General features: G+C 46.1%; 1 protein-coding gene across 2 annotated transcripts in view; it reads left to right on the top strand.

Moving 5' to 3' along the window:
• The window catches only part of CLNK (cytokine dependent hematopoietic cell linker), a 208,312-nt gene that overhangs the window by 89,096 nt on the left and 94,231 nt on the right, over positions 1-24,985 (top strand). For both annotated transcript variants that reach the window (XM_002688459.6, XM_059887816.1), the window contains exons 3-4: positions 2,756-2,827; positions 15,508-15,536. In XM_002688459.6, the coding sequence (XP_002688505.2) occupies positions 2,756-2,827; positions 15,508-15,536 (101 nt within the window). The remainder of the gene's footprint in view (positions 1-2,755; positions 2,828-15,507; positions 15,537-24,985) is intronic.

The following is a 24,985-nucleotide window of genomic DNA, read 5'->3' as shown; positions in this document are numbered from 1 at the left end:
CAAAAATACTAAAATGTTCTAAGAGGAAGCAGCACAGAAGACCTCACAAGGATCTAATGTTTGAACTAAGCCTTGAAGACTGGAAACTATTATTGCAGGAAAGACCCAGTTCTGACTCCACACGGGAACTGTTTCTTGCTGTTGGAAGTGTTTGACTTGCTTTTCATTGCTTTTGTTATTGTAATCATACATGGTGTCCTGCCTCAGAAAATCCTGCCCCTCTGCCTGATTGTTAACTAAAGCGTCTTTGTTCAGGACCCTGTCCACCTGTGGATGTCAGAAGGAAGAATTATCACACCCCCTGTCCTAGGATTGCCTTTCTAAGAGATATTTGCAAGATTAATGGCCTTTTAACTTCATTTCCTCACTGCCCCCCATCTCTGTTCTATAAAAGAAACTGGCATCCAGACTGCAATAAGATGGTTATTTTGAGACACTAGTCTGCCACCTTCTTGGCAGTAAGCTCTCCAGATGAAGTATTCCTTGCTTCAACACCTAGTCTCTGATTCACTGGCCTGTCGTGTGGCAAACAAGGACAATGTTGGGGGCTTGGTCAGAGAGCAGGGCTAGCAGGAAATAAGAATACAAATAATACAAATTGTATCCAAGGCCCCTGGAGCAGGGATCCTGGTAAAGACTGTGGACTGGGTCCTGTGAAATGGAGGAGGGGTGGGGATTTCAAGTAGAGGTGACTTGGTTATATTCTGCCAGTTAAAAAGATGGTTGTTCTCATTGCAGTTTGGTGGGTGGATTGGAGCCCAGGAAGCTAGGGGGCTGACACTGGAGTCCAGGCTGGAGAGAATGAAGGCAGAGCTAAGACTAGGTATCATTTAAAGGATTGAAGAGAGATGTTTGGGACTCAGTTTCTAGGATCTGGTAACAAATTGTGGAGATGGTGAGGATGGAGAGGACAAGGGAGGGAAGACTCAAGGTGAGTGCGCAAATAATTGTTTGGAAGTTCTGTGAATAATGGGGCCATTCCTTAGGAAAGGGCCTGAGTCAGCTGGGGGTGACCAATTAAAAAATTCCAGAAGGTAGATGTTTATCTCCAGAGCTTAGAAATGAAGTCAGAATGCAGATAAAGATTTATGAATCGAGCTTTCACCCAGATAAATAAAAAACAACGAAATAATAAAATGTATTGAATATAAAATAATACAATAATGAAACAACTGTGTAATTGTGGAATAACAAAAACTGGAAAATAATGGAATCATCCATTATCTTTCTAGATGATCAATTTACACGGTGACAAAATATATTCAAACAACTCACTACATTTTTAATTTATTGTGTTGCAGTTAATAGGCTATACAAAAAATCCTAGATGGATATTTCTCTGTCTCTGTCTGACTTTACTCAGTATAACAATCTCTAGTTCCATCCATAGTACAGGGAACTCTGCTTAATGTTATGTGACAGCCTGGATGGGAGGGGAGTTTTGGGGAGAATGGATACATACACATGTATGGCTGAGTCACTCTGCTGTGCGCCTGAAACTATCACAACATTGTTAATCAACCATACTCCAATATAGAAAAAAAGTTTAAAAACATCCTGGGTGGAGAGAGAGCCTCAAGTTATGTTTCAGCATGTCCTGTACAATCAGGCACAGTCCCAAGCCCTGGACATGCAGTCTCCTGCAGTCTCTGCCCTCATGGAGATGGCAGTTCCTCAGCGTCACAGTCGTGAATACAACCTATACATTAAGTCGAAGGACAACTAAAACTCAGGCGAGTGCTAGAAGGGGTCTGTCTCAGAGGAGAAAGGAGGTTTCTCTGATGAAATGACAGGTGAACTGAACTCAGAAGCTTGAGTTTGATGCAGGGGAAGAAAGTGTTTGAGAAACACTTCCCCCTGGAAGAGCCCTAGGGGAGGGAGGAGAGGAAAATATAAGGTCCTAGAAGAAGCAGGTGTGGCCCAAGTGGAGAGAATCAGGAGGGCAGGCAGGTCAGAGGAGCTACCCTGGTAGCTGCCAAGGAGCATTTGTAGAGGAAGGGATCATCCGTTAACGTCTAATAGAGCTCACAAAATGCCTGCGAGAAAAATGAAAGTATATTAAACTTGGCTAATGAAATGAACTAGAGATTCTTTATGATAGAGAATGCCTTACTGAATTTGAACAAATTAACTCAATTTAAAATTAGTTAATCTCTTCATAGAAAATAGCATCGCAAAGTCCCTAAATTATACAGGAGTTCAATAAATATTATTTGGATCTGAGTTGCTATTCCTAAGTCATCTTCCTCCCTACCCCAGATGATGTTTGCTAGTTTTGGTCGAATTCAGCCAACACAGGAAAGCATGTAGGACATTTCCTGGCCTGCAGGCACTGTCCTTGTTTGACAGCCTCCCCTTAACCGGGTGGCATGCGCGTGATTCTTTTTGCTGTACAGAGCAATGTTATGGAAATTCAGGGACCTTAGGGAGGACACCACTTGACCACGCTGATGTGAGAAAGCCCACGTCTTCATCCAGTTAGGGGCACTTATTCTACCCCAGGCTATTGCTCCTTGTAAAATAAAGCTCTTATATTAAAAAAAAAAAAAAAGCATATTTTCAAGTAATTGGATTATCTTAAGTCCAGATTTTGTTTAACTCCACTGGAAATGCAAAGAGAGATTTGGAATTACGTGTGAGACATTAATTACTTACATCTGACTGAGTGGTTATTTCTATGAATGAATGCACTTAATTAATTTTTCCCCTCACTTCTTGCTATTTCCTGACAATAATCTATTTTCTTTCATCACAGGGGCAATAGAAAAATAGCCAAAGAAGGAGCCAGTGATTTGAAATTCCAGAACTTCGCTCTGCTGAAAAATAGGTCAGAATATTTCTTTGTTCATGAATAAAGGAGTAAAACTTTTGATGCTGTGGCAAATAAGCTGACCAGCACACACACACACGCGTGCACACACACACACGTATCATTAATGGGATAGACTTATATTGCTCTCAGTGATCTTAGACGTTACAGGGAGACCGAGATCTAGAACAAGAAGGGACTTGACATAGGTTGAACTTCCAGACGGCCAGCATGTATGTAATGCAGGTGTTGGTTATGGGAGAGGGATGCAGTAGGAGTTTGGGGTTAGCAGATGTAAGCTATTATATATAGGATGGATAGACAAGGTCCCACTGTACAGCACAAGGAAGTAGAGTCACTATCCTGGGATAAACCATAATGGAAAGGAATATAAAAAAGAATTATATATATACATGCATGTGTGTGTGATAAGTCACTTCGGTCATGTTTGACTCTTTGTGGCCCCATAGACTCCTCCGTCCATGGGATTCTCCTGGGAAGAATACTGGAGTGGGTTGCCATTTCCTACTCCAGGGGGTCTTCAGAACCCAGAGATCGAAACCACATCTCTTACATCTTCATTGGCAGGCGAGTTCTTTACCACTAGAGCTACGTGGGAACCCCCCTATACACACACACACACTCATATATATATAACTGAATCACTTTGTTGTACAGCAGTAATTTACAAACATTGTAATTCAACTATAATTCCATTAAAAAAAATCAAAGATTATGTGTAAGGTAAAACAGCCAATAAAAAAAATTAAAAATTTTAAAAAAGCACCGCCCAGGCATCCATAGCATTTCAGACCAGGGCTATTTCCACGGCCCACCTGGGTCTCTAAACAGCCCAAGAGACAGCCTTTGAGGGGAAAGCTTGCATCCTTCAGCTGCTGAATGATTTAAGTGATGAATCATGGGAGGATCTGGCCATGAGTTCACAGCCAGGTCTCAGAAGTGAGGAGACTAGAGGGAGCCATATGCCCACTTGGTTTCTTTTCTTTTTATTTCAATTGAGTGAAACATTTACGAGCAATTACGGCATTAGGACAGGCTCTTGAAAATGCTGAAATGAGAGCCAGAGTCCTGTCTCCAAGGGGCTCGCAGCCAAGTCTGAGAGCTCAGAAGGAGGGCCACTCGATGAAATGAGTGACAAGGGACCAATTGTGAAGCCAGCTCTAGCTCTGTGTTGAGCCAGGTCTGATTCTGAGCAATGCCCCACTGCCCAGAAGGGTTGTAGGCCTGCCTGCCCCTAGCCAGAGCCCCTCACCAAGCCCTGCCAGAGCTGTCTCCATACCTAAAGGAACCCAAGGGTTTCCAGGTGTCATAGCAACACGTGTATCCCAGGGAACTTCAACTCAAGTCAAACTTCAAACATCCATTCAGTTCCTACTAAGTGCCAGACACTAGAAGCGTTCTTGGCATGCTAAGATGTGCTTGAAGTAATATTTTCCCTAAGCAGAGTGAATGCATGCCTGTAAAACAGAATACTTGAAATATTTTCAAGGCTGCATTAAGCAAAGGAAAATTTGTGGCTGTTCTCAGACTTCTTCAGTGTTTACATTCAACACATTTGAATAATGCCTTTTAAGTCAATATTTCTGATTTCTTGACAATAGCAAGAGATGGGAGATGGACGGGTTAGAAGTCTTCCTTCAAATGGAGATGGTTGCAGCAATTACATACCTCAAAGTAATATTTACAGTTACATTTGCAAAAGAGGGAGAGCAGTGCTTTTTTCCGAAGCAAATTATTTCAGGATGTGTCATAGCATGCTCGAGATATATTAAAAAGAGCAACAGACGATGTTTCTGCAACCTGTTCCAAACCATTTATAAACCCAAATTAAAAAAAAAAAAAACTCCTATATACATACAAATCTTTGTACCACTGCATATTTTATAATGAAAGTATTATATGAATATAAATTAGTATCTGAGATCTATAAATCAAATCAAAATGTCTAAAAACTACAGATTTGGATCTACCATCATACTTTCAGAACTAGTAAATGGATGCTTTCATTCTCCACTCAAATGATCATTATCAGCGTCTGGTGATGATGCAGTAAGGGCAGTGCCACATATGGGCAGGACCAAAGGACAGAATAGGTTCTGCTCCCTAGCTGAGTGACCTCACTCAAACAAGCCCCTTTCCATTTCAATGCCTTGCTTCTTTTAGAAATGGTACTTGGAAACAAGAGCAGACTGAATTAACTGGTGGTCAGGTGCTTAGAACTCCCACACTTTCACTGCTGAGGGCCCAGTTCAGTCCATGGTTGGGGAAATAAGATCCCACAAGCTGTGTGATGCAACATGAAAAAAAAAAAAGAAAAGCAAGAGTAGACTGTCTTATCCGTCATCAATCCCCCGGATACAAGGTAGTGCTTGTGTTTGGGGAATAACTGCCTGACCTCTGCAGCGTGCCTGGAACACAGTAGGTTCTCAGTAAATAACAAAGGCCAACAGGCACTGAGTGCTTGCCACGGGCTAGGTGCTATTTTAAGAGCTTGTATGCCGAGAAAGGTAAATATCATATGAAATCGCTTGTATGTGGAATCTAAAAACCTGGTACACATGAACCTATTTGTAAACAGAAATCAAGTCACAGATGTAGAAAACACGCTAATGGTTACCAAGGGGGAAAGAGGGGGAGATAAAGCAACCCTGGCTCTGCATCGCTGACCTCGTGACTGCCATCCCTCAGTTAGGTGTTGGGGTCAACTCCAGCAACAGGCACAGAAGGGCTGTCCTCCCCCACCCACCCCAAACTCAAGCATGCACGGACCTCCTGGTAACACACAAGGGAAAAAGCAAAGCTCGGTGCTGGGGCTTCACAAAGGTGATACCGCCCAGGAGACTATCCAAGAGAAACACAGGATCACATACCTGTCCATTACCCGTGACCTGTCCACAAGACTGAGACGAATGTTTTCTAGAACAGCCTGTGGAGTCTACCTGGCAGAGTCTTCAACACCCACCACATTCCCATGTGGGCAGAAACAGAAGCACGTCACTGATGTTTTCCAATGGAGTCCAAACTCGAATCAATAACAGAATGCCTAACAAGCACCAGACTCGCCATAAAAGAAACTTCAGCATTTAATCCTCTGAAGCAGGTATTGAGTTGGCCAAAAAGTTTGGGAAGATGTCACAGAGAAACCCCAGTGAACTTTTTGGCCAACCCACTGTGATCATTCCCATTTAACAGATGAGGAAAGAAAGCCTGAGAGAGGCACCACATCTTGGTCACAGCCACAGAGCCGGTAACTGGTAAGAGCTGGATCTGGATTCAGAGTCTGACTTCAAATCCAGAGCCTGTTCTGGGTTCTAAGTTTTCTGTTCCTGTGAGTCTCAAAACTACCCTTGTCAAGACTCCACTATGAAGAAGGAGCACGTGTCCTGAGAAAGGACATTCACACCCACAATCACGAAGCCTCCAGTGGCGATTCTTCGAGCTGACATGTCCTGAGAAGGACATCCCCAATCACGAAGATTTCTAGCAGCGATTCTTAGAGCTGGTCCCTGGACCAGCAGTATCAGCATATCTGGGAGCTGCTTGGAAGTATAAGTCCTCAGCCCCACCACTGAATCAGACACTTGGGTTTTAGAGTCTGAGCCCCTGGATTAAACAAGCCCTCCCACTGATGATGACGGCTGGGCATGTTTGAGAACCTCGACATCAAACATTGTTACCAAGAGTGCAAGCTTTAGAGCTGGAGTAAGAGGCCTCTGGGCTCAGCCCTCTCAACTAGATAAATGAGATGGAAGGAAGAAGATGTAAGATAGGGGTGCGGGAGGGTGGGATGGAAATGGGAGAGAATGCTGTCCTCACCTGTGAGAGATCACTGCCCTGGGGACCAGAAAAATCAAAGACGAGGAAGACAAAGACCCTGCCATCAAGATGCTCAGCCTCTGGCGGAAAGAAACAAAAAGGCCGGTGTCACAGAACACAAGACACTGGGCCCCATGTAGATGAGGAAGACAAAGCCCCTGCCATCAAGATGCTCAGCCTCTGGTGGAAAGAAACAAAAAGGCCAGTGTCACAGAACACAAGACACTGGGCCCCATGCGGCGGCCGAAGCAGACGCAGGCCCTGTGAGCTCGGGGGGCGGCAATGACTGGGAGCCAGAGGGCTTTCTCAAGCCCACTTTCTAGGGAGAAGCGAAGCCAAGGCTCACACTCCAAGTGCAAGGCTCTGTTTCCATCCCCATTCCTGACGAGGCCATTCCTAACAGCGTCGCTCACGTTTCCCACATTCATACTCTGTCCAGTGCATCACCTCACTGTCTAGGGATTTTTCTCTCCCACCATTAATACCTGCAGCAATAGCCAACTCCAGGGGACCAGGTGGAGCTGGCTGTCAATTCTCAGGCCCCAGGAGGCCGGTCCTCAGGGAGCTGGCTTCCCTGTTCCGTTCAGTGCACTGGGAGGCCCCCTGCCGGCTGTCCTTGCCAGGCACCCCTGAGATCACAGCTCAGCTCGGGATGGGCGGCCACAGCTGTAGGTCTGAGCCTGGCTTCTCTGGTTTTCCCCTTCCTGTTCTTCAACGGCTCTGAGTATCTGCGGCGCCGAGAGAGATGTTAAGAATCACTTCTGTTCCCTCTGGTCCCCTCACTGTGCAGAAAGTGTCCTTCCTAAACATTCCCCCAAGCTGAGAGCTTTACAGAGGGTGCCAGGAGCTTTCAGAGGATGCATGGGAAAGTGTGCTGTCCCCCCAGCTCTCATCTGCAAGGAGCTCCTGCGTCAACTCCTATGTGGAAGATGCTCAATAAACACAGCTGAACGGAATAAGAAGAGCGGGAAGGAGGTGGATAAAGTCAGGATGCCCCAGGATGCTACGAGCTTGTACTCCTCCCAGCACCTGGCAGAGACTGGATCCTGAAATAGGTGATAAAAGAAACTTTTCACGGAGCAAGAAGGACAGAAAAACAAAAAGAGAGAGAAGGGAATTTCCTGGCAGTTCTGTGGTTAGGACTTGGCACTTTCACTGCCGAGGGCCTGAGTTCTATCCCTGGTCAGGAACTGAGATCCCACAGGCTAGGCTGCACAGCCGAAAAGGAGAGCCAGAGAAACAGGGAAAGACGGCAGAACAAACGGGAGAGGGATAGAGAGCGTGTGGAGGGTGGAGGGGATGGTAGATTCAGGCGTTGCTCTGCCCACTGGAGCTAAAGTCGGCCTGGCAAAGTACCTCGCTCTGCACCGCTTACTCGTCTGCTGTATGACCATCAAACTGCCAAATAAATTTATTTTCCTCTTTCAATATTTGTCAGGATCTTAGATAGCATATATGGAAAGGATTGTAGCTCACAGGACATGCTTTCTGTCCCCAAAGAACTTAAAGTCTAGTTGAGGAAAGAAGGAAAAGTGAAATTTAATATGAGATTTATGTAAGAAGTTAATAACTATACACTGCTTTGAGCTACACCAAGTGTACAGTTAGAGCTAGAAGGGCTGACACAGAAGCTTAGAGGAGGGAAGGCTCTGGGACCCTGGTAGGGTAGGATGCCGAGGGGGTGAGAGTCAGACTAGGCTGCCCCTAGCCAAGAGTGTGGTGGGGGCTATGAGCGTTTCACAGTTCAGAATGAGATCAAACACTGGCAGTGTCTTTCTGGGGATAACTTCAGGGAGTTGCATCCTCCCAAATATTTTTCTGTAAAAACAAAATAGAAAAGAGAAGATTCTTAGACCTAGTCAAGGATATCTTTCGCAAAAAAAATGAATCCATAATCCTATGCTGTTGGTGGGAATGTAAATTGGTGCAGCCATTATGGAGAACAGTGTGGAGGTTCCTTAAAAACTAAAAATAGAGCTACCATATGATCCAGAAATCCCACTCCTGGGCATACAACCAAAAAGACAAAAACTCTATTTCAAAAAGATACAGCCACCCCAAAGTTCACTGCAGCACTTCTTACTATTCACAACAGCCAAGACACGGAAGCAACCCACGTGTGCATCCTCAGACGAATGGAGAAAGGAGATGTGATATATATACAGAATGGAATATCACTTAGCCATAAAAAAGAATGAAACAAGGCATTTGCAGCAACATGGATGAACCTGGAGATTATCATATTAAGTGAAGTCAATCAGATAGAGAAGGACAAATATTATATGATATGGACTAATACGCGGGATCTGAAAAAAATGATACAGTGAATTTATTTATGAAACAGAAATAGACCCACAGACTTGGAAAACAAACTTATGTTTACCAAGGGGGTAGTGTTAGTTGGTCAGTCATGTCTGACTCTTTTGAGACCCCATGGACTATAGCCCGCCAGGCTTCTCTGTCCATGGAATTTTCCAGGCAAGAATACAGGAGTAGGTAGTCATTCCCTTCTCCAAGGGATCTTCCTGACCCAGGGATCAAACATGGGTCTCCTGCATTGTAGGTGGATTCTTTACCATCTGAGCCACCTGGGAAGCCCCACTAAGAAGGAAGGGAGGAGGGATAAATTGGGAATTGGGTATTAGCAGATAAACTCTATATAAAGTAGATTAACAACATGACCTACTGTATAGCACAGGGAACTATACTCAATATCTTATAATAACCTATAGTGGAAAAGAGTCTGGAAAAGAATATACATATATAATTGAATCACGTTTCTGTACACCTGGCTCATTGTAAATCAATTATACTTCAATTTTTAAAAGAACGTTTCCATCACCTGCCCCTAAAAAGGAAGGAACCATTATTCACTTACTAAATACGAGACTTGATCTGATTCCACCTTGGTGTGAATTTCATCTGCTTCAAAGGAATAAGGAGTCGTTCCTTATTCTCCGACGTCAAATTTGTAATGAAAACTGGAACCAGTCCCTGGAGGGGTTTGCACGCACACCCACGGACCAGGTTCCTACATGCCGGACATCCTGCAGGCCTCTCTGGAGGAGGCCGAGTCTGCGTGTGGACCCAGACGTGGGCTGTGGTGGGGCTCGAGGCTGTCACTCCGGGGTTGTCCTCTCATCTGTGTTTCCCTGCCACCTGCCTCGCCGTCATCCACCTGCCCCTTCCCTCCTCTGTGCTCATTCAACAACATGCTTTTGTGCATAAGCCGCATTCCAGGCACTGTGTTAGGCATCTGGTCTCCCCTTTAGGAGCTAAGGGCCTGGGGTAGGAAGTTTGAGAAGGGGAGTTGGGCTCCGCTCTGGTGACATAAGTGTGGGTTCCACCGGGCAGGTGCCAGGTGATCAGAGCAGGGTTTGGGTGCCTATGTCAGGGAAGAATAAAAACCCACACTGTTGAGGCCTGTCACACCTCTCCCTGAGACTGTTACACCCCTGTCCTTCCCTCTCCACTCGGACATGTGTGCTCGGGCATCACTTTCCTGAGATGCGGCTCTGATCATCCTTTATCCTCTGCGTTAAGATGTGTCACACCACCTAGAGGTCAACACAGTCCTTCCAGCTTATCCCTCAGGCTCCCTGCCCTCCAAGCTCCCTGTGCGTTTCCACACCTCCGCCTGCGTGTCTCCCTGATGCAAACCCTCCCCATCCCTCAGGGAGGTGGAGAGAAGAGGGTGGGCCCATCAGGTGGGATATATAGCACTAACATCCCATCGTAGCCCTGACACTGATAGCAAGATACTATCCAACAAGAATTGCTATGAAGTTTGAGTGAAATGAGCTCCCAACATGCTGCAGATAGAGCAGGAAGAAGGGAATGAATTTAGAAACTTGACCTCTACCTTCACTCCTTTTTGTTTTATATTTAAAATGAGTTTTGCTGTTGTTTTTACTCATTAAATTGTGTCCAGTTCTTTTGTGACCCCATGGACTGTAGCCCACCAGGCTCCTCTGTCCATGGGATTCTCCAAGCAAGAATACTAGAGGGGCTTGCCATTTTCTTCTCCAGGGGATCTTCTCGACCCAGTGATCGAACCCGCATCTCCTGCATTGGCAGGCAGATTTTTTTTAATCACTGAGCTACCAGGAAGCTCCTAAAATGAGTTTGAAAAGTGAAAGTTGCTCAGTTATGTCTGACTCTGCAACCCCATGGACTATACACTCCATGAAATTGTCCAGGCCAGAATACTGGAGGGGATCTTCCCAACCCAGGGATAAAACCTAGGTTTAGGTGGAGTCTTTACCAGCTGAGCCACCAGGGAATCCCAAGAATACTGGAGTGGGTAGCCTAACCCTTCTCCAGCGGATCCTCCTGACCCAGGAATTGAACCAGGATCTCCTGCATTGCAGGCAGATTCTTTACCAGCAGAGCTACTACATGTAGTGACTATTAAAAAAAATCAGTCATTTTCCCCCAAATCAGAGAATTTTATTCTAAAGTCATCTTTCTATTTCAGGAGCAGAGCTTTCAGTGAGGTATGGAGCTGAGCCAGTTAATCCTGGAGGTTTGGGAAAGGGGATGAAATCACCCCAACCACTTCCCAGGGGGTTTGCTGCCGCATTCTGGACCAGCGGCAGGTGCCTAGGGAGACCCAGAGGGGCCCACCAGACTCGAGAGGGTGATGAGGAATTAATCTCCAAGCCAGGAGCCTGACCCTGGAGACAGGACCAAGTCCCGTCTCTATGGGACCGGAATAACACACCATCCAAACTCTGTTCCCATGGATAAGACAACATGCGTGCACCCTGCCCGCTCCATCAGACCCAGTTCTCCCAGGCAGCAAGGGGTGGAGGGGGGAGGAGTTTAATCTAGTACCCTCGAAAAATTAAAAATGATTAAACCTTTTAAATTATTAAGAAGTATTAAAAATTCAAACTAACTCAGAAATTAAACATCTTCATTTGTAATGAGCCTTAAATATTGAAAACCACGAACCTCTGGAGGCCAGCTTTGGTCACTCCATACACCATGAACTGCCCTGCCCATCATGTGGACACCTGCCTGTCCAAGCAGAAATAGAGAGGGACAGCTGCTTTCCTCAGGGCCCAGATACCAAAAGGAGCAGGAGGGTCGGGAGGGCAGAGGGGCGGCTGCCAAGCGACACACCATCCAGCTGCGGCCTGTTCACACGTGGCCACGTGATGGATGCTGTTGACGAAAGCAAGCCAGGGAGCATCCTTGTCATTCCCTGGCAAGAGGCAGCTTGCTAACCATGGGCCTTGCTTAAGCACAGAGAGAATGCATCAAATCTCCAGGAAATCTGCAAGCGGCATCCGTCATTAATCACCCTGGGCTGTCAGGCTATGAAGAGTGTTAACACAGGAGCCTTTTCAGAGTGCTTGTCAGCTGCTGGTGTTGAGACGTGGTCCGCACTCCAGCCAGACATACCCCTGGAGTCCAGGACGCCTCCCCAGACCCCTCCTTGCAGCCTCCCTCCCCACCCCACCCCACCCCCACCCCGGGCTTTTGGGCTCAGCTGGAATAATAACATCATTCCTGCCTGGCTGCTGCTTCCTCTGCTAATTCATCTGGCTTGCATTGACGCACAGAGGACCCTGGGGTGCACAGTCCCAGAGGATATGACATATGAATGAGCACTGTGGCTTTGGGGCCCCACCAAGAGGAGTCAGCAGATAAACCACTTGCAGACGGCTTTACAACTGGGAGGAAGCTTCCAGAGGCAGGGACCCCGGCGGACTAAGTTGTTGCCTCAGCTGGTGAATAATAAGGCCAATCCTGTCACTGCTGATGGCTTTCCGTGTCACTTCAGACACGTGACTCCTAAGTCTTAGTTGCATCTGCAAAGCAGGGAAAGCCCACCGGCCAGAGCTGAGCCCTGCTCAGTGCCTGAACAGGTGTTTTTCCCTTCAGATACGCTCTTTTTAGCATCCCAAGACCTCAGTCCAGCCTCCAAGAATCTGAAACCTGCAACCACAAATTGGACATTATTTCCAATGTACTTTCAGATGTTGATGGTCTTTGAGTCTAAAAACTGGATGGGTGAGGGCTTCCCTGGTGGCTCAGTGGGAAAGAATCCACCTGCCAATGCAGGAGACACAGGTTCGATCCCTAATCTGAGAAGATCCCACATGCCACAGAGCAACCAAGCCCATACACCACAACTGTTGAGACTGTGCTCCAGAGCCGGGGAGCCACTGCTACTGAAGTCCACACACCCTAGAGCCAATGCTCTGCAACAAGAGAAGCTACCGCAATGAAAAGGCTGGGCACGGCAACTACAGTGTAACCCCCGCTCGCCACAACTAGAGAAACGCTCGCTTGGCAACAAAGATCCAGAACAGCCAAAAATGAAATAAGTAAATAAATAAATTTTTAAAAATAAAATAAAAATGGGGGTGAGGCTAAGATTAGACAGAGAACGAAATCTTAATTTAAAACCTGAAGCTCCTCCTCCAGTCCCAGGAAGAGGGTGCCTCGCTCTCAGAGTCCCCGGGTCAGGACCCCATCCTGCCTATGCTCACATGCTCCCGTCTGTCCATGGCCTGCCACGCCCGCATCAAGCTGCCTGTACCGTCCCAGAAATATATCATTTCTGTCTCACACATCAGGAGTTGCAACTCTGGGGAGCCTTTCGTGGTGTTAATCAAAGACCAAGATGTCAGGGAAGAGGTCATGTGTGGAAAGTGTCAAGAGAGAGCTCTCAGGCCCCAGATAAATGATCTGCTCCTTCCTGGCTGATTTACTGTTAATTTCTGCAGAATCTCGGGCAACTTGAAAGAGAGCCAAGAGCGAACCACACGGCACCTCAGGGCAGTGCACAGTCCTTCCAAAGCATGGCTGGCCAGCGCCTGCAGGCAAGGGCCAGGGGAGGTGGCAAGGATCTTGGGAAGGGGGGTGTCCCACAGGCTGGTGGTAATTCCTTCGATCTTGGCAGGATAGGATGAGCCATGGAGCCCTGTGAACCCCACATTTCCTCCATGAACTTGGAACAGTGGTAGCGACCCAACAGAATCGTTTGGGGCCTGAACCTTGTGAGAAGAAGGCAACAGGCTGAGCTGGAAGTGGGGCTCGTGGGCTGTGATCTCCTGGTGACTACGATCTCCCAGCTTAACTCTTCTGTGCCTGGCGTCCCAGCCACCACCAACGAGACCTCATAAATATTTACAGCTGGCGTGTGTTGCGATGCTCAATTAATTGCTCCTGTGACGCACTTTGAGAGCCTCGGAGAATAGGTACCCTGCAAGGACCAGGGGTTATTAAAGGCGCAAACAACTAAGCTCACAGCAGGCTCATCCTTTAGAGCTCTCATTACCCCACGGCTTTTCAGATCATCACCCGAAATCTAGGGAAAAGGAGCTTCCAAAAGCACACTGGGGAATGTGTCCAAGGGGGAATGTGGCGGCCAGGAGAAGACCTCATTGGTCTTCCCAGATAACTTCACCAATGAAGACATGCAAAGGCCTGAAACTATTTGGAAAAAACAAATAACAATTCATCCTCACTAGTCGTCAAGGAAGTGAAACAGGTAAAAAAGAATCAAGCGGCAAGTAGGAAAAATTGTTTTAAATGGTTTTAAATGTTTGTGGATTTAACAGTGGTAAGATGTGATGAGATAATCACCCCTCACTCTGTAAACAAGAATATAGATTGAAAGATTGATGCAAACCATCCAGAAGGCATGTGAGTGATATGAAACAAGGAGCTAAGAAGACGCACATTATCATTGTCAGACACTTCCGCTGCACTTGATGGAGTCTCTCCAAGGAAATACTCAGCAATCGGATTCAAAATGCAACCAGGGGTCCACAATGCAACATGATTTACAGTTTCAAAAGGGAGCAAGAGCCTAATTTTCCCCTGCAGAAATCACACAGCAGATAAATAGCATGTTTCTTAGTAACAGTTAAAGATCTACAATGCAGTTTTTATTGGAGTACAATTGCTTTACAATGTCATGTTAGATTCTTCTGTACGATGAAGGGAATCAGCTGTATGTATACATATATCACAGACTCGATGGACGTGAGTCTCAGTGAACTCCGGGAGTTGGTGATGGACAGGGAGGCCTGGTGTGCTGCCATTCATGGGGTCTCAAAGAGTCGGACACGACTGAGCGACTGATCTGATCTGATCTGATACATATATCCCCTCCCTCTTGGTCCCCCCTCCCCCCTCCCCCATCCCTCTCCTCTAGAAGAGTTTGAGCTTCCTGTGCTTTATAGCAGGGTCAATAGACTTCACCCATGGTAGTGTGTATATGTCAGTCCTAATCTCCCAGTTCATCCCTGCCTCCCCTTCCTCCACATGGGCTCACACGTCTGTTCTCTATATCTGCAGGCGCCTATACATTCTTTCATATTATTTTTAGGCATCTATATATCAAAAGGCATGCAGACATCCTCATACACACATGTGCACATATGCCTGTGAAGTGAAGTCGCTCGGTTGTGTCTGACTCTTTGCAACCCCATGGACGGTAGCCTACCAGGCTCCGCCGTCCATGGAATTTTCCAGGCAAGAATACTGGAGTGGGCTGCCATTTCCTTCTCCAGGGCATCTTCCCAAACCAGGGATCAAACCCGGGTCTCCTGCATTGCAGACAGACACTTTACCGTCTGAGCCACCAGGGAAGCCTGTACATATGCCTGAGCCTCGCCGAAATATTACCTGTGGTGTTGACTGTTTTTTTCTAGATGCACTTCTCTGTTTTCCTGAATTCTCTGTAATGAGATGTTCCTTTGGGTCTAGAACAGCAGAAGCACAAAGGAAGTGCTCTACAACTTGATTTGTGACCTGCCTTCGATGACTACCTGCTCCTCTGGGGAGGACAATGAACTGAATGCAGCAGACACTTACCTTGGTTCTCTTTTCTGTCCTAGGTCATGGCCCAGAATCGACAGTGCCACAGGTAAGTCAGGGCCCCCAGGCACCGAAGCAGTGGCAATGTCAGCAGGAGTCTGTTATTCCTCCTTCCATCCTTTTCCATTTTTCCTTAGATAAAGCTATTGGCCTGTTCAAGGCGACATTAGTGACTTAGAGTCTTTCCCTCTGATTGCTCCCAGGCTGGAAGTCTATGACGTCCACAGCTTTGGAGGCTGCCAGATGAGGTGGAGATCCTGGCTCTCCATTTATTAGCTGCATAGTCTTGGATGAAGCGCAGATCCCTGTGGGCCCCAGTTTCTTCATCTGCAAAATGGGTAGAACTCTGGCAGCGTGCCAGTATTTGTGGCCACTCATTAGTGTTTGTTCAACTAAACTGTACATAATGGACTCCTTCTAAAATACGTGTTGGGTGGATGAATGAGTCAGAAACCACTTTTTGTGCTTCTCCTATATCTCTTTTAAAAGGGCCTAGTTCCTGTTAGTAGACACTTATTTAGGACCCTGTTAAAGTTTGAATATTCATCTTAGAGTATTGTTATATCAAGGGAGGTCCCATAAAATTTCCTAGAAAACTGACGGCTAGAAATGATGACTGGAACAAGACTTAAAAAAAAAAAAAAAAAAGAGAAATCGGGAATTCCCTGGCTTTCCAGTGGTTAGGACTGCAAGCCTCCACTGCCAAGGGCCTGGGTTTGGTTTCTGGTCAGGGAACGAAGATCCCACGAGGCATGGCCAAAAAAAAACAAAAAAACAGGACATGAGAAATTGACCAGAGGGAGTGTGCAAAGAAGCAATAGGGGCTTTGGGAGTGATGTCAGCACAAATGAATTCACAGGATTCATTGTATTATATTATATATAATGAATTATTCTTTATATTACTTATAATGTGTTATATTCATATAACATACGTTGGGAGAGTATAACCAGCACCCGGTGTGCCCCGCACAGCAGCGAGAAGGAGGAAAAAGCAAAATCAACTTTGCAAGTATGAATATAAATAAGAAACAAATGAGTACCCAGGTCTAATCCTTCTTACAAAAGCCTCTCAGTCAGGTCCTAAGAGAGGCTGCACTGACTCAAGGTGTGTTACTCGGTCGCTCAGTCGTGTCCAACTCTTTGCTACCCCATGCCTGCCAGGTTCCTCTGCCCATGGGATTCTCCAGGCAAGAACACTGGAGCAGGGATCCATTTCCTTCTCCAGTTCTCTCAAGGCTGTTGTTTCTAAATCGTAGTAAGTCTCTGTTTTCAAGCATATTTTCCCCACATGCTTGCCACCTCTCAACACTTTCTACCATCCACTTAGAGTTTGGGGAGCAAGGGCGGAGGGGCTGTAGAAAATTCTAAAGGGGATGGTGCCTCAAAAGAGGTTGCTAGTCTGATTCAGTGGCTGGCGAATGTTAGGTGTGACCTGTATTCTCTCCCTCGGGACTTGTTCTCCACCTGCCTTAAGGGAGAGGGAAACTGACAAACAGATTCCATTTCATTAACAGCATTCTAGAGACACAAGCCGGAGAAGGCAATGATACCCCACTGCAGTGTTCTTGCCTGGAGAATCCCAGGGACGGGGGAACCTAGTGGGCTGCCGCCTATGGGGTCGCACAGAGTCAGACACGACTGAAGCGACTTAGCAGCAGCAGCAGCAGCAGCAGCAGAGACACAAGCGAGGAAACAGAAACAAATCAACCCTGCCTCCAAAGTTGAGAGAGATGAAGCTGCCCAGACTTGCCCAGAGCACTCGAATCCACACCCTAACAAAAATACTTAGTGAACCAGACCACCTCAGCCTCTGCAAGCTTACACACTATGGCCAGTGTCTACTTAACTAGAATAAAGCCGATATAATTAAAGACGCATGTGATGGTTTATATAAAAGACAGTTTATCACCATGATATTTATAACATTCCCAGGTACTTTAAAGGCGCTTGCAATTTTGTATCATGCGACTCATTGAAAATATGGTAAAAATACAGTTGAAATTAAAAGAATGTCTATATGAAAGAATACTACATAGACATTAAAAATGATGATCTTGAAGCATAGTCACTGAGGGGTATATTATAGCAAGATATTATATGAAAGGGCAGGCAAAAAAACACGCACACACATTGTGATCATATACACATAATTTATATCATGTCTGTATATGTGTGCTTGTGTGTGTGTTAGTGATTTTGCTCTAATTAAATATTTATAGTGGCTATCTCTCAGTTGGGGAAGATTCTGCCTGCAATGCAGGAGACCCTGGTTCGATCCCTGGGTCAGGAAGATCCCCTGGAGAAGGAAATGGCAACCCACTCCAGTGTTCTTGACTGGAAAATCTCATGGACAGAGGAGCCTGGCGGGCTACAGTCCATGGAGTCACAATGGGGTCACACAACTTATCAACTAAACCACTATATCTTGGTATGGGAATATTATTGTGACTTTACTTCTCTTTTTTGCTCATCTGTATCTTATGGTCTTCCTACAGCAGCATATTTTTTATGCTCAAAACAATCTATCAAAAAAAAAAATTCTCTAGGCCTAGAAGACAGACACATATCCAAACTTGGACAACCTGTCAATATCAACATCTTCGGTGATGTTGATATATAGAAAAGAGTGTCAAGGTTTTCCACAAAATAAACTCAGGAGATTGTCTCCTTCTACTGAATAAAGATTGATATTGGAGAGGACAGCCCATTTAGAAAGTGCGTCCTTCTGTCTTAGGTCACCATACACAATAAAAACACTGATAAAGACGCTTGTTGTTTGACTCAATTAAACAGACAACAAATTTCATTTTGCACAGGAATACTTGTTTTGTTTTGGTTTTTTCCTAAGGGAAATCCGTCTTAAAGTTTGTGGGGTTTTTTACCCTCACTTCTAAAAGAAAAAATAATACAAATGTTAAGACTTCGCGGGGAGGGAAATGGTAGGTAAGGAATATGTGAGCATCCACTGCCGCCTGCTGGCCATTTCTAGGTAGTACAATATCTGTATTAATATAGCAGAGGCTCGTTCTCCCCCAAAATGCTAGGGAAGCTGGTGAACAGAAACAAATTGAAATGTTAACAATTGAATTGCAGGAAAAAGCTCTCCACCCAGTTTTCATAAACACAAGCCAGGATTCCAATCATCCGTGGGCTGATAAGCCCACGGATTTACAATTGCCTTCAAAATCCAGTGTGTATCAGAATCTCAGCAGCAAAAAATGTTTATCACAAGCCCATGCCAGGGTTTGTTCTTTGGCAGAGCTATAGTGAGACCAGAAGGATAATTCTAATTCAGGTACTGCTAGGATAGTCTTTTGAGAATCACTGGCTGAAGAAAAAAATATAGACAGGTGGATGGAAACTTATCAAGTCTGCCTCTACCAAGAGGCAGCTGCCTGTTTAAATATCATCATTCATTCATCCATCTACCCATTCATTCAACCAACTGAGGTAGTTTCTTAATATGTCAGATACTCTAACCAGCTTTGACCACGAATTTTTGTCTGTTTGTTGTAATTGATAATAATTCTACTTAATGCATTTATCAAAGCACATGTAACATCAGTACACTAGAATACTCTTAAAAATACAAAATGGCATCACAATTCAATGAGATATCTTGACCACAAGTTTTTGAAAAGGGAAATAAAAATGAAAGGTTCCCAGGACTCGGCTAGTCTGAGATTCTCATACCATACTTTACAGATGAGGAAACTAAGAACTAGAAAAGGGAAGTGAATTTCCAAGAGCTATCTGGTGAGAACCTTGAGCCTGTTCTCCCAACTCCCAGTGAATGTTTCCCATACAGCTATGCCTGCAAGTTTACACTATTTGTGACTTGAAATTCACAGATCATACTCTTCAGATCAGGAGACTATGATTCAGTGAATAAAACTGAAATTCATTCACTGAAAACTGAAATCTAGCCAGAAGTGCTAGATGACTGAGCAGGTAGACAGATAGATAGATAATTAATAAATGGATAGATAGATAGATAGAGATTTAATATGTATTAGATATACAACATACATAAAATTGCTGTTCAGTTGCTGAGACGTGTCCAGCTCTGTGAGACCCCATGGAGGGCAGCACACCAGGCTTCCCTGTCCTTCACTATCTCCCAAACTTTGCTCAATTTCATTTCTGTTGAGTCAGAGGTGTTATCTATCCATCTCATCCTCATACATAAATTACCTATGTCTGTATATTCTATTTCCATTCTTTCTTTCCCTGCCTGCTTCCCTCCTTTCTTCCTTCTCCTCTTGACTATATAAGTCATATAGTCAAGATTTATTCAACATCATCATCCTTGACTCAGAGACTGAAAGTAACTCTAGGAAGTCCCTTCCTGCCTTTCCCTACAGCCATGGATGGATGCCAAACAGAAGAGGTTCTAAAGTTTGGGACCAGCCAGGGTGCAGAGTGTCAACTACCCCCTCTTCACAGACCAAGAGGAAGAGCAGGCTGATGCCTTCCATCCCCAAATACCTTCAAGTTTTTAAAGGATAAAAATGGAGAAAGGCAGCCTCATGTGGGAGAAAGAACCTGGGATGTGAGTGTGGAATTTGAATATCAGTGAGTCCAGAGAATGAGAGAAAATGGAAAGAAATTAACCTATCAGGTGGGGTGCATGCCAGACCTTTTATAAACTTGTCTAATTTAGCTGTGAAGGGGACTACAGAGGATGAGATGGCTGGATGGCATCACTGACTCGATAGACGTGAGTCTGAGTGAACTCCGGGAGTTGGTGATGGACAGGGAGGCCTGGCGTGCTGCGATTCATGGGGTCGCAAAGAGTCGGACACGACTGAGTGGCTGAACTGAACTGAACACATTTTATTCTCTTCAATGCATGATTAGCTAAACAGGGCCCAAGCGAAACTAGGGAACTTGTGGAGACACCAGTAGACATAGACAGCAATGGCACAGAGCTCAGCTTCATCACAGCACACGTGTAAGCTGGGCCCCAGTGGCAGCCTCGGTTTCTCAGTCATTGACTCCCGGAGCCTCTTGGCTAGAAGGGAGCTCTGCTTGAAGAATCCTTCGGAATAACTGGTAGGTGCTTGTAAACAGCTGAATGATGGAAAGGCACATATTTTGTCTGAAAATGGGCATCAACTAATGAACAAATTCCAAATATAGATCTGAAGATCTAAAGATCTGGACTGAGTGAAAAAAGATTTGGCCTTGAAGTTGACCTTGAAAAGACACGAAATGCAGAACACAGCAATTCCTTAGAGGGGCACTGAGCCGGGGAGTTATTTATTTAAGCTTCTCAGCAGTTATTTGGGGTAGATACTCTTATTCCTGGGCTTCCCAGGTGGCGCTAGTGACAAAGAACCCTCCTACCAATGCAAGAGATGTAAGATTTGTGTGCAACTTCTGGGTCAGAAGATCCCCTGGAGGAGGGCATGGCAACCCACTCCAGTATTCTTGCTGTGGACAGAGGAGCCTGGCGGGCTACGGTCCACAGGGTCACAATGAGTCCAACACAGCTGAATGACTAAGCACGCAGGCGCACACTCTTATTCCCCCCAGGCTTACCAGCTTGCCTGAGGTCACATGGCCAAGATTTGAACCTAGAACTTCTCATTACGCTTCTGGGAAACATGGGCCCATGCCTTTGATCAGAGACTCTGCTGTGTTTGTTAATGGAGAACGCCGCAGCTGAGAACAAAATTTAAGGCAGCAAGACACTTTTAAAAAGAAATCGTGGAGCTTAGACATGACAAATGTTTATTTTCTACGTAAGTCAAGTCCAGAGGTAAACAGTTCAAGGCTGTGTGGCAGCTCTGTTTCGTGAAGTTCTCAGAAACCCTGCCCCTCCTGCCTTGCTCACTCTCATCGTCTAAAATAGCGATGTCTGCAGGAGGGAGGAAGGGAAGGAAAAGGAGGAACGAACAGCACACAGAAATTTTCCCCAAGAAAGTTTCCCGGAGAGTGTGAGTTGATTTTCCATCTCTTCCATCAACCAAAACTTGGACCCATGGCCAAGTGATGATAAGGACATGTCATAAGATACCCTGCTACCCATGAGGGGTTCTAACACGGAGAAGCAAGGGGAAAGGTGTAGGGGACACAACTGTCTTGGCTCTGGGTACTTAGTGATGGGAAGTTGGGATTTACCAGCCTTTTGCTTTTACCACATATTTACGAGTGAGTTCCAGTACTTGGGCCATCCGATGCGAACAGCTGACTCACTGGAAAAGTCCCCGATGCTGGGAAAGATTGAGGGCAGAGGGGAAGAAGTTGTCAGAGGATGAGATGGCTGGATAGCATCATTGACTTAATGGACATGATCTTGGGCAAACTTCGGGAGATGGTGAGGGACTGGGAGGCCTGGCCAGCTGCAGTCCCTGGCGTGGCCAAGAGTCGGACGTGACTGGGCGACTGCACACCAACCCTCACCCTCACCATGCCTCTCTCCCCTGTGTCTCTCTCTCTGAAATCTTGTGACTGAAATGAAAGCAGAAGCTCATTTTGTTTGGGGATCCCATCTGCTTTGGGAATACAGTCATCTGAAGGGCCTGTGAACTGACTTCACTTCGTAGAGAAACAGAAAGTTCGAGGACTCTGCGTTTTTCCTACTTCGTCTCCTCTTCTCACACCAGAGAAGCATATTCTCTTCCCGGGACCAGCCCAGGATTTCCTTCTCCTGTGACCACTCACAGTAGCAGCACTCAGATGCTCGGACAGCCACCCCGTCCCTGGAAAGGGGTTGTAGACCAGGCAGCAATCTTGCACCTCCAGGGGCTTAAGTTCATGGACCTGTTTATTAGTGAAAATAGTCTGAGTCTCTCTGAAGTGTTAGTCGCTCAGTCATGTCTGACTCTTTGCAACCCTGTACACTGTGTAGCCCGCCAGGTTTCTCTGTGCATGGAATTCTCCAGGCAAGAATACCGGAGTGGGTTGCCATTCCCTTCTCCAGGGGATTTTCCCAACCCAGGGATCAAACCCGCATCTCCTGTACTGGCAGGCGGGTTCTTTACCTCTGAGCCACCTGGGATGGCCCACCTTCCACGGCATGAGAGTTGGAGTATCTATGTCAGTAATTCCCAGACTTCTGAGGCCAGAGTAGATACCACCATGGGTGCTTGTGTAAAAAGCACTTGGTCTGCTCAGGGACCCAAGTTTGCTTTCTTCTGTTTTCTAAAGCAGCCAAGACGCGACTGGTCAGGGGACCAAAACTTGATGGGTATATTGGACTCTTGCCACACCTCTGTAGGCATGAGGTGTCCACGTTCAAGACCAGAGTCTGGGGCAATTGCCCCTGCCAGTAAGGAAATCCCCCTGAGTTTACATGGCATATATTCATCTTCACTTCCCTCTTAAAAATAACTTTTAGGGAAATGTTGTCTTTTGTAAAAAAAAAAAAAGAAGAAGAAGAAGAAGAAGAAAAGAAAGACGTCTCCTTGAGGAGCACACAGAAGTCAGCCGTTCTCTGTGGCCGTGAGGGGCCCTCCACTGACACAGCATCACTACCACTCTTTCAGGAGGATAATGTGGAAAGCTACTGAGCAGCTTCCTCATCTTTCTAGAAAACAGCTCTCTCTCTCTGAGAAGCCAACCTACCTGTCAGGCCCAGGAAGACTCAAAGACCTGGAAGAATTGGGGGGGAAGTTACAAGGATGAGGATCTGGGTCCAGCAAGAGGGAGTGCCAAAGTCAAGTTCGCTCAGCAAGGGAGAGGATCAAGTTCATCTTGAAGTTCCATCACTGGTTCCATGTCCTGGGTGTTTCTGCAGCAGACTGGTCATTTATTGTCACTTACCATACACAGAGTTAAGGAGCAATCGGAGCCTGGGGTCTCACCACTGCCTCGGGGGAAGCAAGCACCACCGTCTGTAACTGTGTAATATACTCGTTGGCTTGCTTTGTTCCTACACACTATGGAGAAGTTGAGCAGGGTGTATTAATCGGGGAAGACTAACATATATAATGCATAAACTACAGAGCTTAGTTGTTCTGCTTCCCTGGTGGCTCAGACAGTAAAGCGTCTGCCTACAATGCGGGAGACCCAGGTTCAATCCCTGGGTCGGGAAGATCTCCTGGAGAAGGAAATGGCAACCCACTCCAGTACTCTTGCCTAGAAAATCCCATGGATGGAAGAGCCTAGTAGGCTATAGTCCATGGGATCGCAAAGAGTCAGACACGACTGAGTGACTTCACTTTCAGCTAGTAGTTTAATAAAATAAAGGTTTATTTCTTGCTCACATCACAATCCAATGGAAATTGAAGGGAATGGCAACCCACTCCAGTATTCTTGCCTAGAGAATCCCATGGACTGAGGGGGCTGGCGGGCTACAGTCCGTGGGGTCACAAAGAGTTAGACATGACTGAGTAACTAACACTCATACTTTTTCCAAAACACTCATTCAGGATTCACTCTGCTTTTTCCCAATGGCTTCCATTATCCCCGAGGGCCTTGGGGTCCTCTGTCTCTGGCCAGCCACTGGGGCAAGAGTGAGAGATGGAAGGTCAAGTGGGATGGCCCGGAGTGGAATCTACCACACCTTCCGTGTCCCAGTGGCCGTAGCACCAAGCCAAGGCCACCAAGTGGAAGGGACACCAGGAACTGTGTGCCTGAGCAAATGGGGTTTGATGAGCACACAGCATTCTCACCGCTGTGCCAGATGTTGAGGTAGTGAGGACCACGGCTGGAGGATGCTCCTAATTTTTACCTGATGTTGATAGTCAGAGATGGTCCCCCAAGGCAGATGACATTTAAAATATAGTATGATGGATGATGCTTTTGAACTGTGGTGCTGGAGAAGACTCTTGAGTGTCCCTTGGACTGCAAGGAGATCAAACCCATCAATCCTAAAGGAATTCAACCTTGAATATTCACTGGAAGGACTGATGCTGAAGTTGAAGCTTCAATACTTTGGCCACCTGCTGCGAAGAGCTGACTCATCAGAAAAGACCCTGATGCTGGGAAAGATTGAGGGCAGGAGGAGAAGGGGGTAAAAGAGGATGAGATGGTTAGATAGCATCACTGACTCAATGGACATGAATTTGAGCAAACTCCAGGAGATGGCAAATGATAGGGAAGCCTGGTGTGCTGCAGTCCACGGGGTCACAGAGAGTTGGGCACCACTGAACAACAAAACTACAGTGATGGATGAGAAGGATCCAGGCCTGGACAGAGCTGAGAAGAGAACATTCTGGACTGGCGGACACTGCATGCAATGTGTCAGAGGCAGAGGAGCTTAGCATACAGCATGGACTTGAAAAGAGGCTGATGTGCCTGGAGTTCAGAGGAGGAAGAAACTGGAAAGCGATGAGACCAGAGACAGGGCTGTCTCTGGGCTGTGCTGGGCTGTGCTGGCCTCCGGGAGCCACAGCAGGAAATCTGGACTCTGTTTCATGGGCCATGAGTGACAGGAGCTGATTTACAGGTTCAGAACTGTGCTTTTAAAATTATATTTCCAAAACTCTGCGTTGTTCATAACACAGAGAGGTACTGAGGGTCACAGAGATAAAAGACAATCCACTCC

This window comes from Bos taurus, chromosome 6 (assembly GCF_002263795.3).
Source record: "Bos taurus isolate L1 Dominette 01449 registration number 42190680 breed Hereford chromosome 6, ARS-UCD2.0, whole genome shotgun sequence".
Taxonomy (NCBI): Eukaryota; Metazoa; Chordata; class Mammalia; order Artiodactyla; family Bovidae; genus Bos; species Bos taurus.
This window is presented reverse-complemented; position numbering and strand designations above follow the sequence as displayed.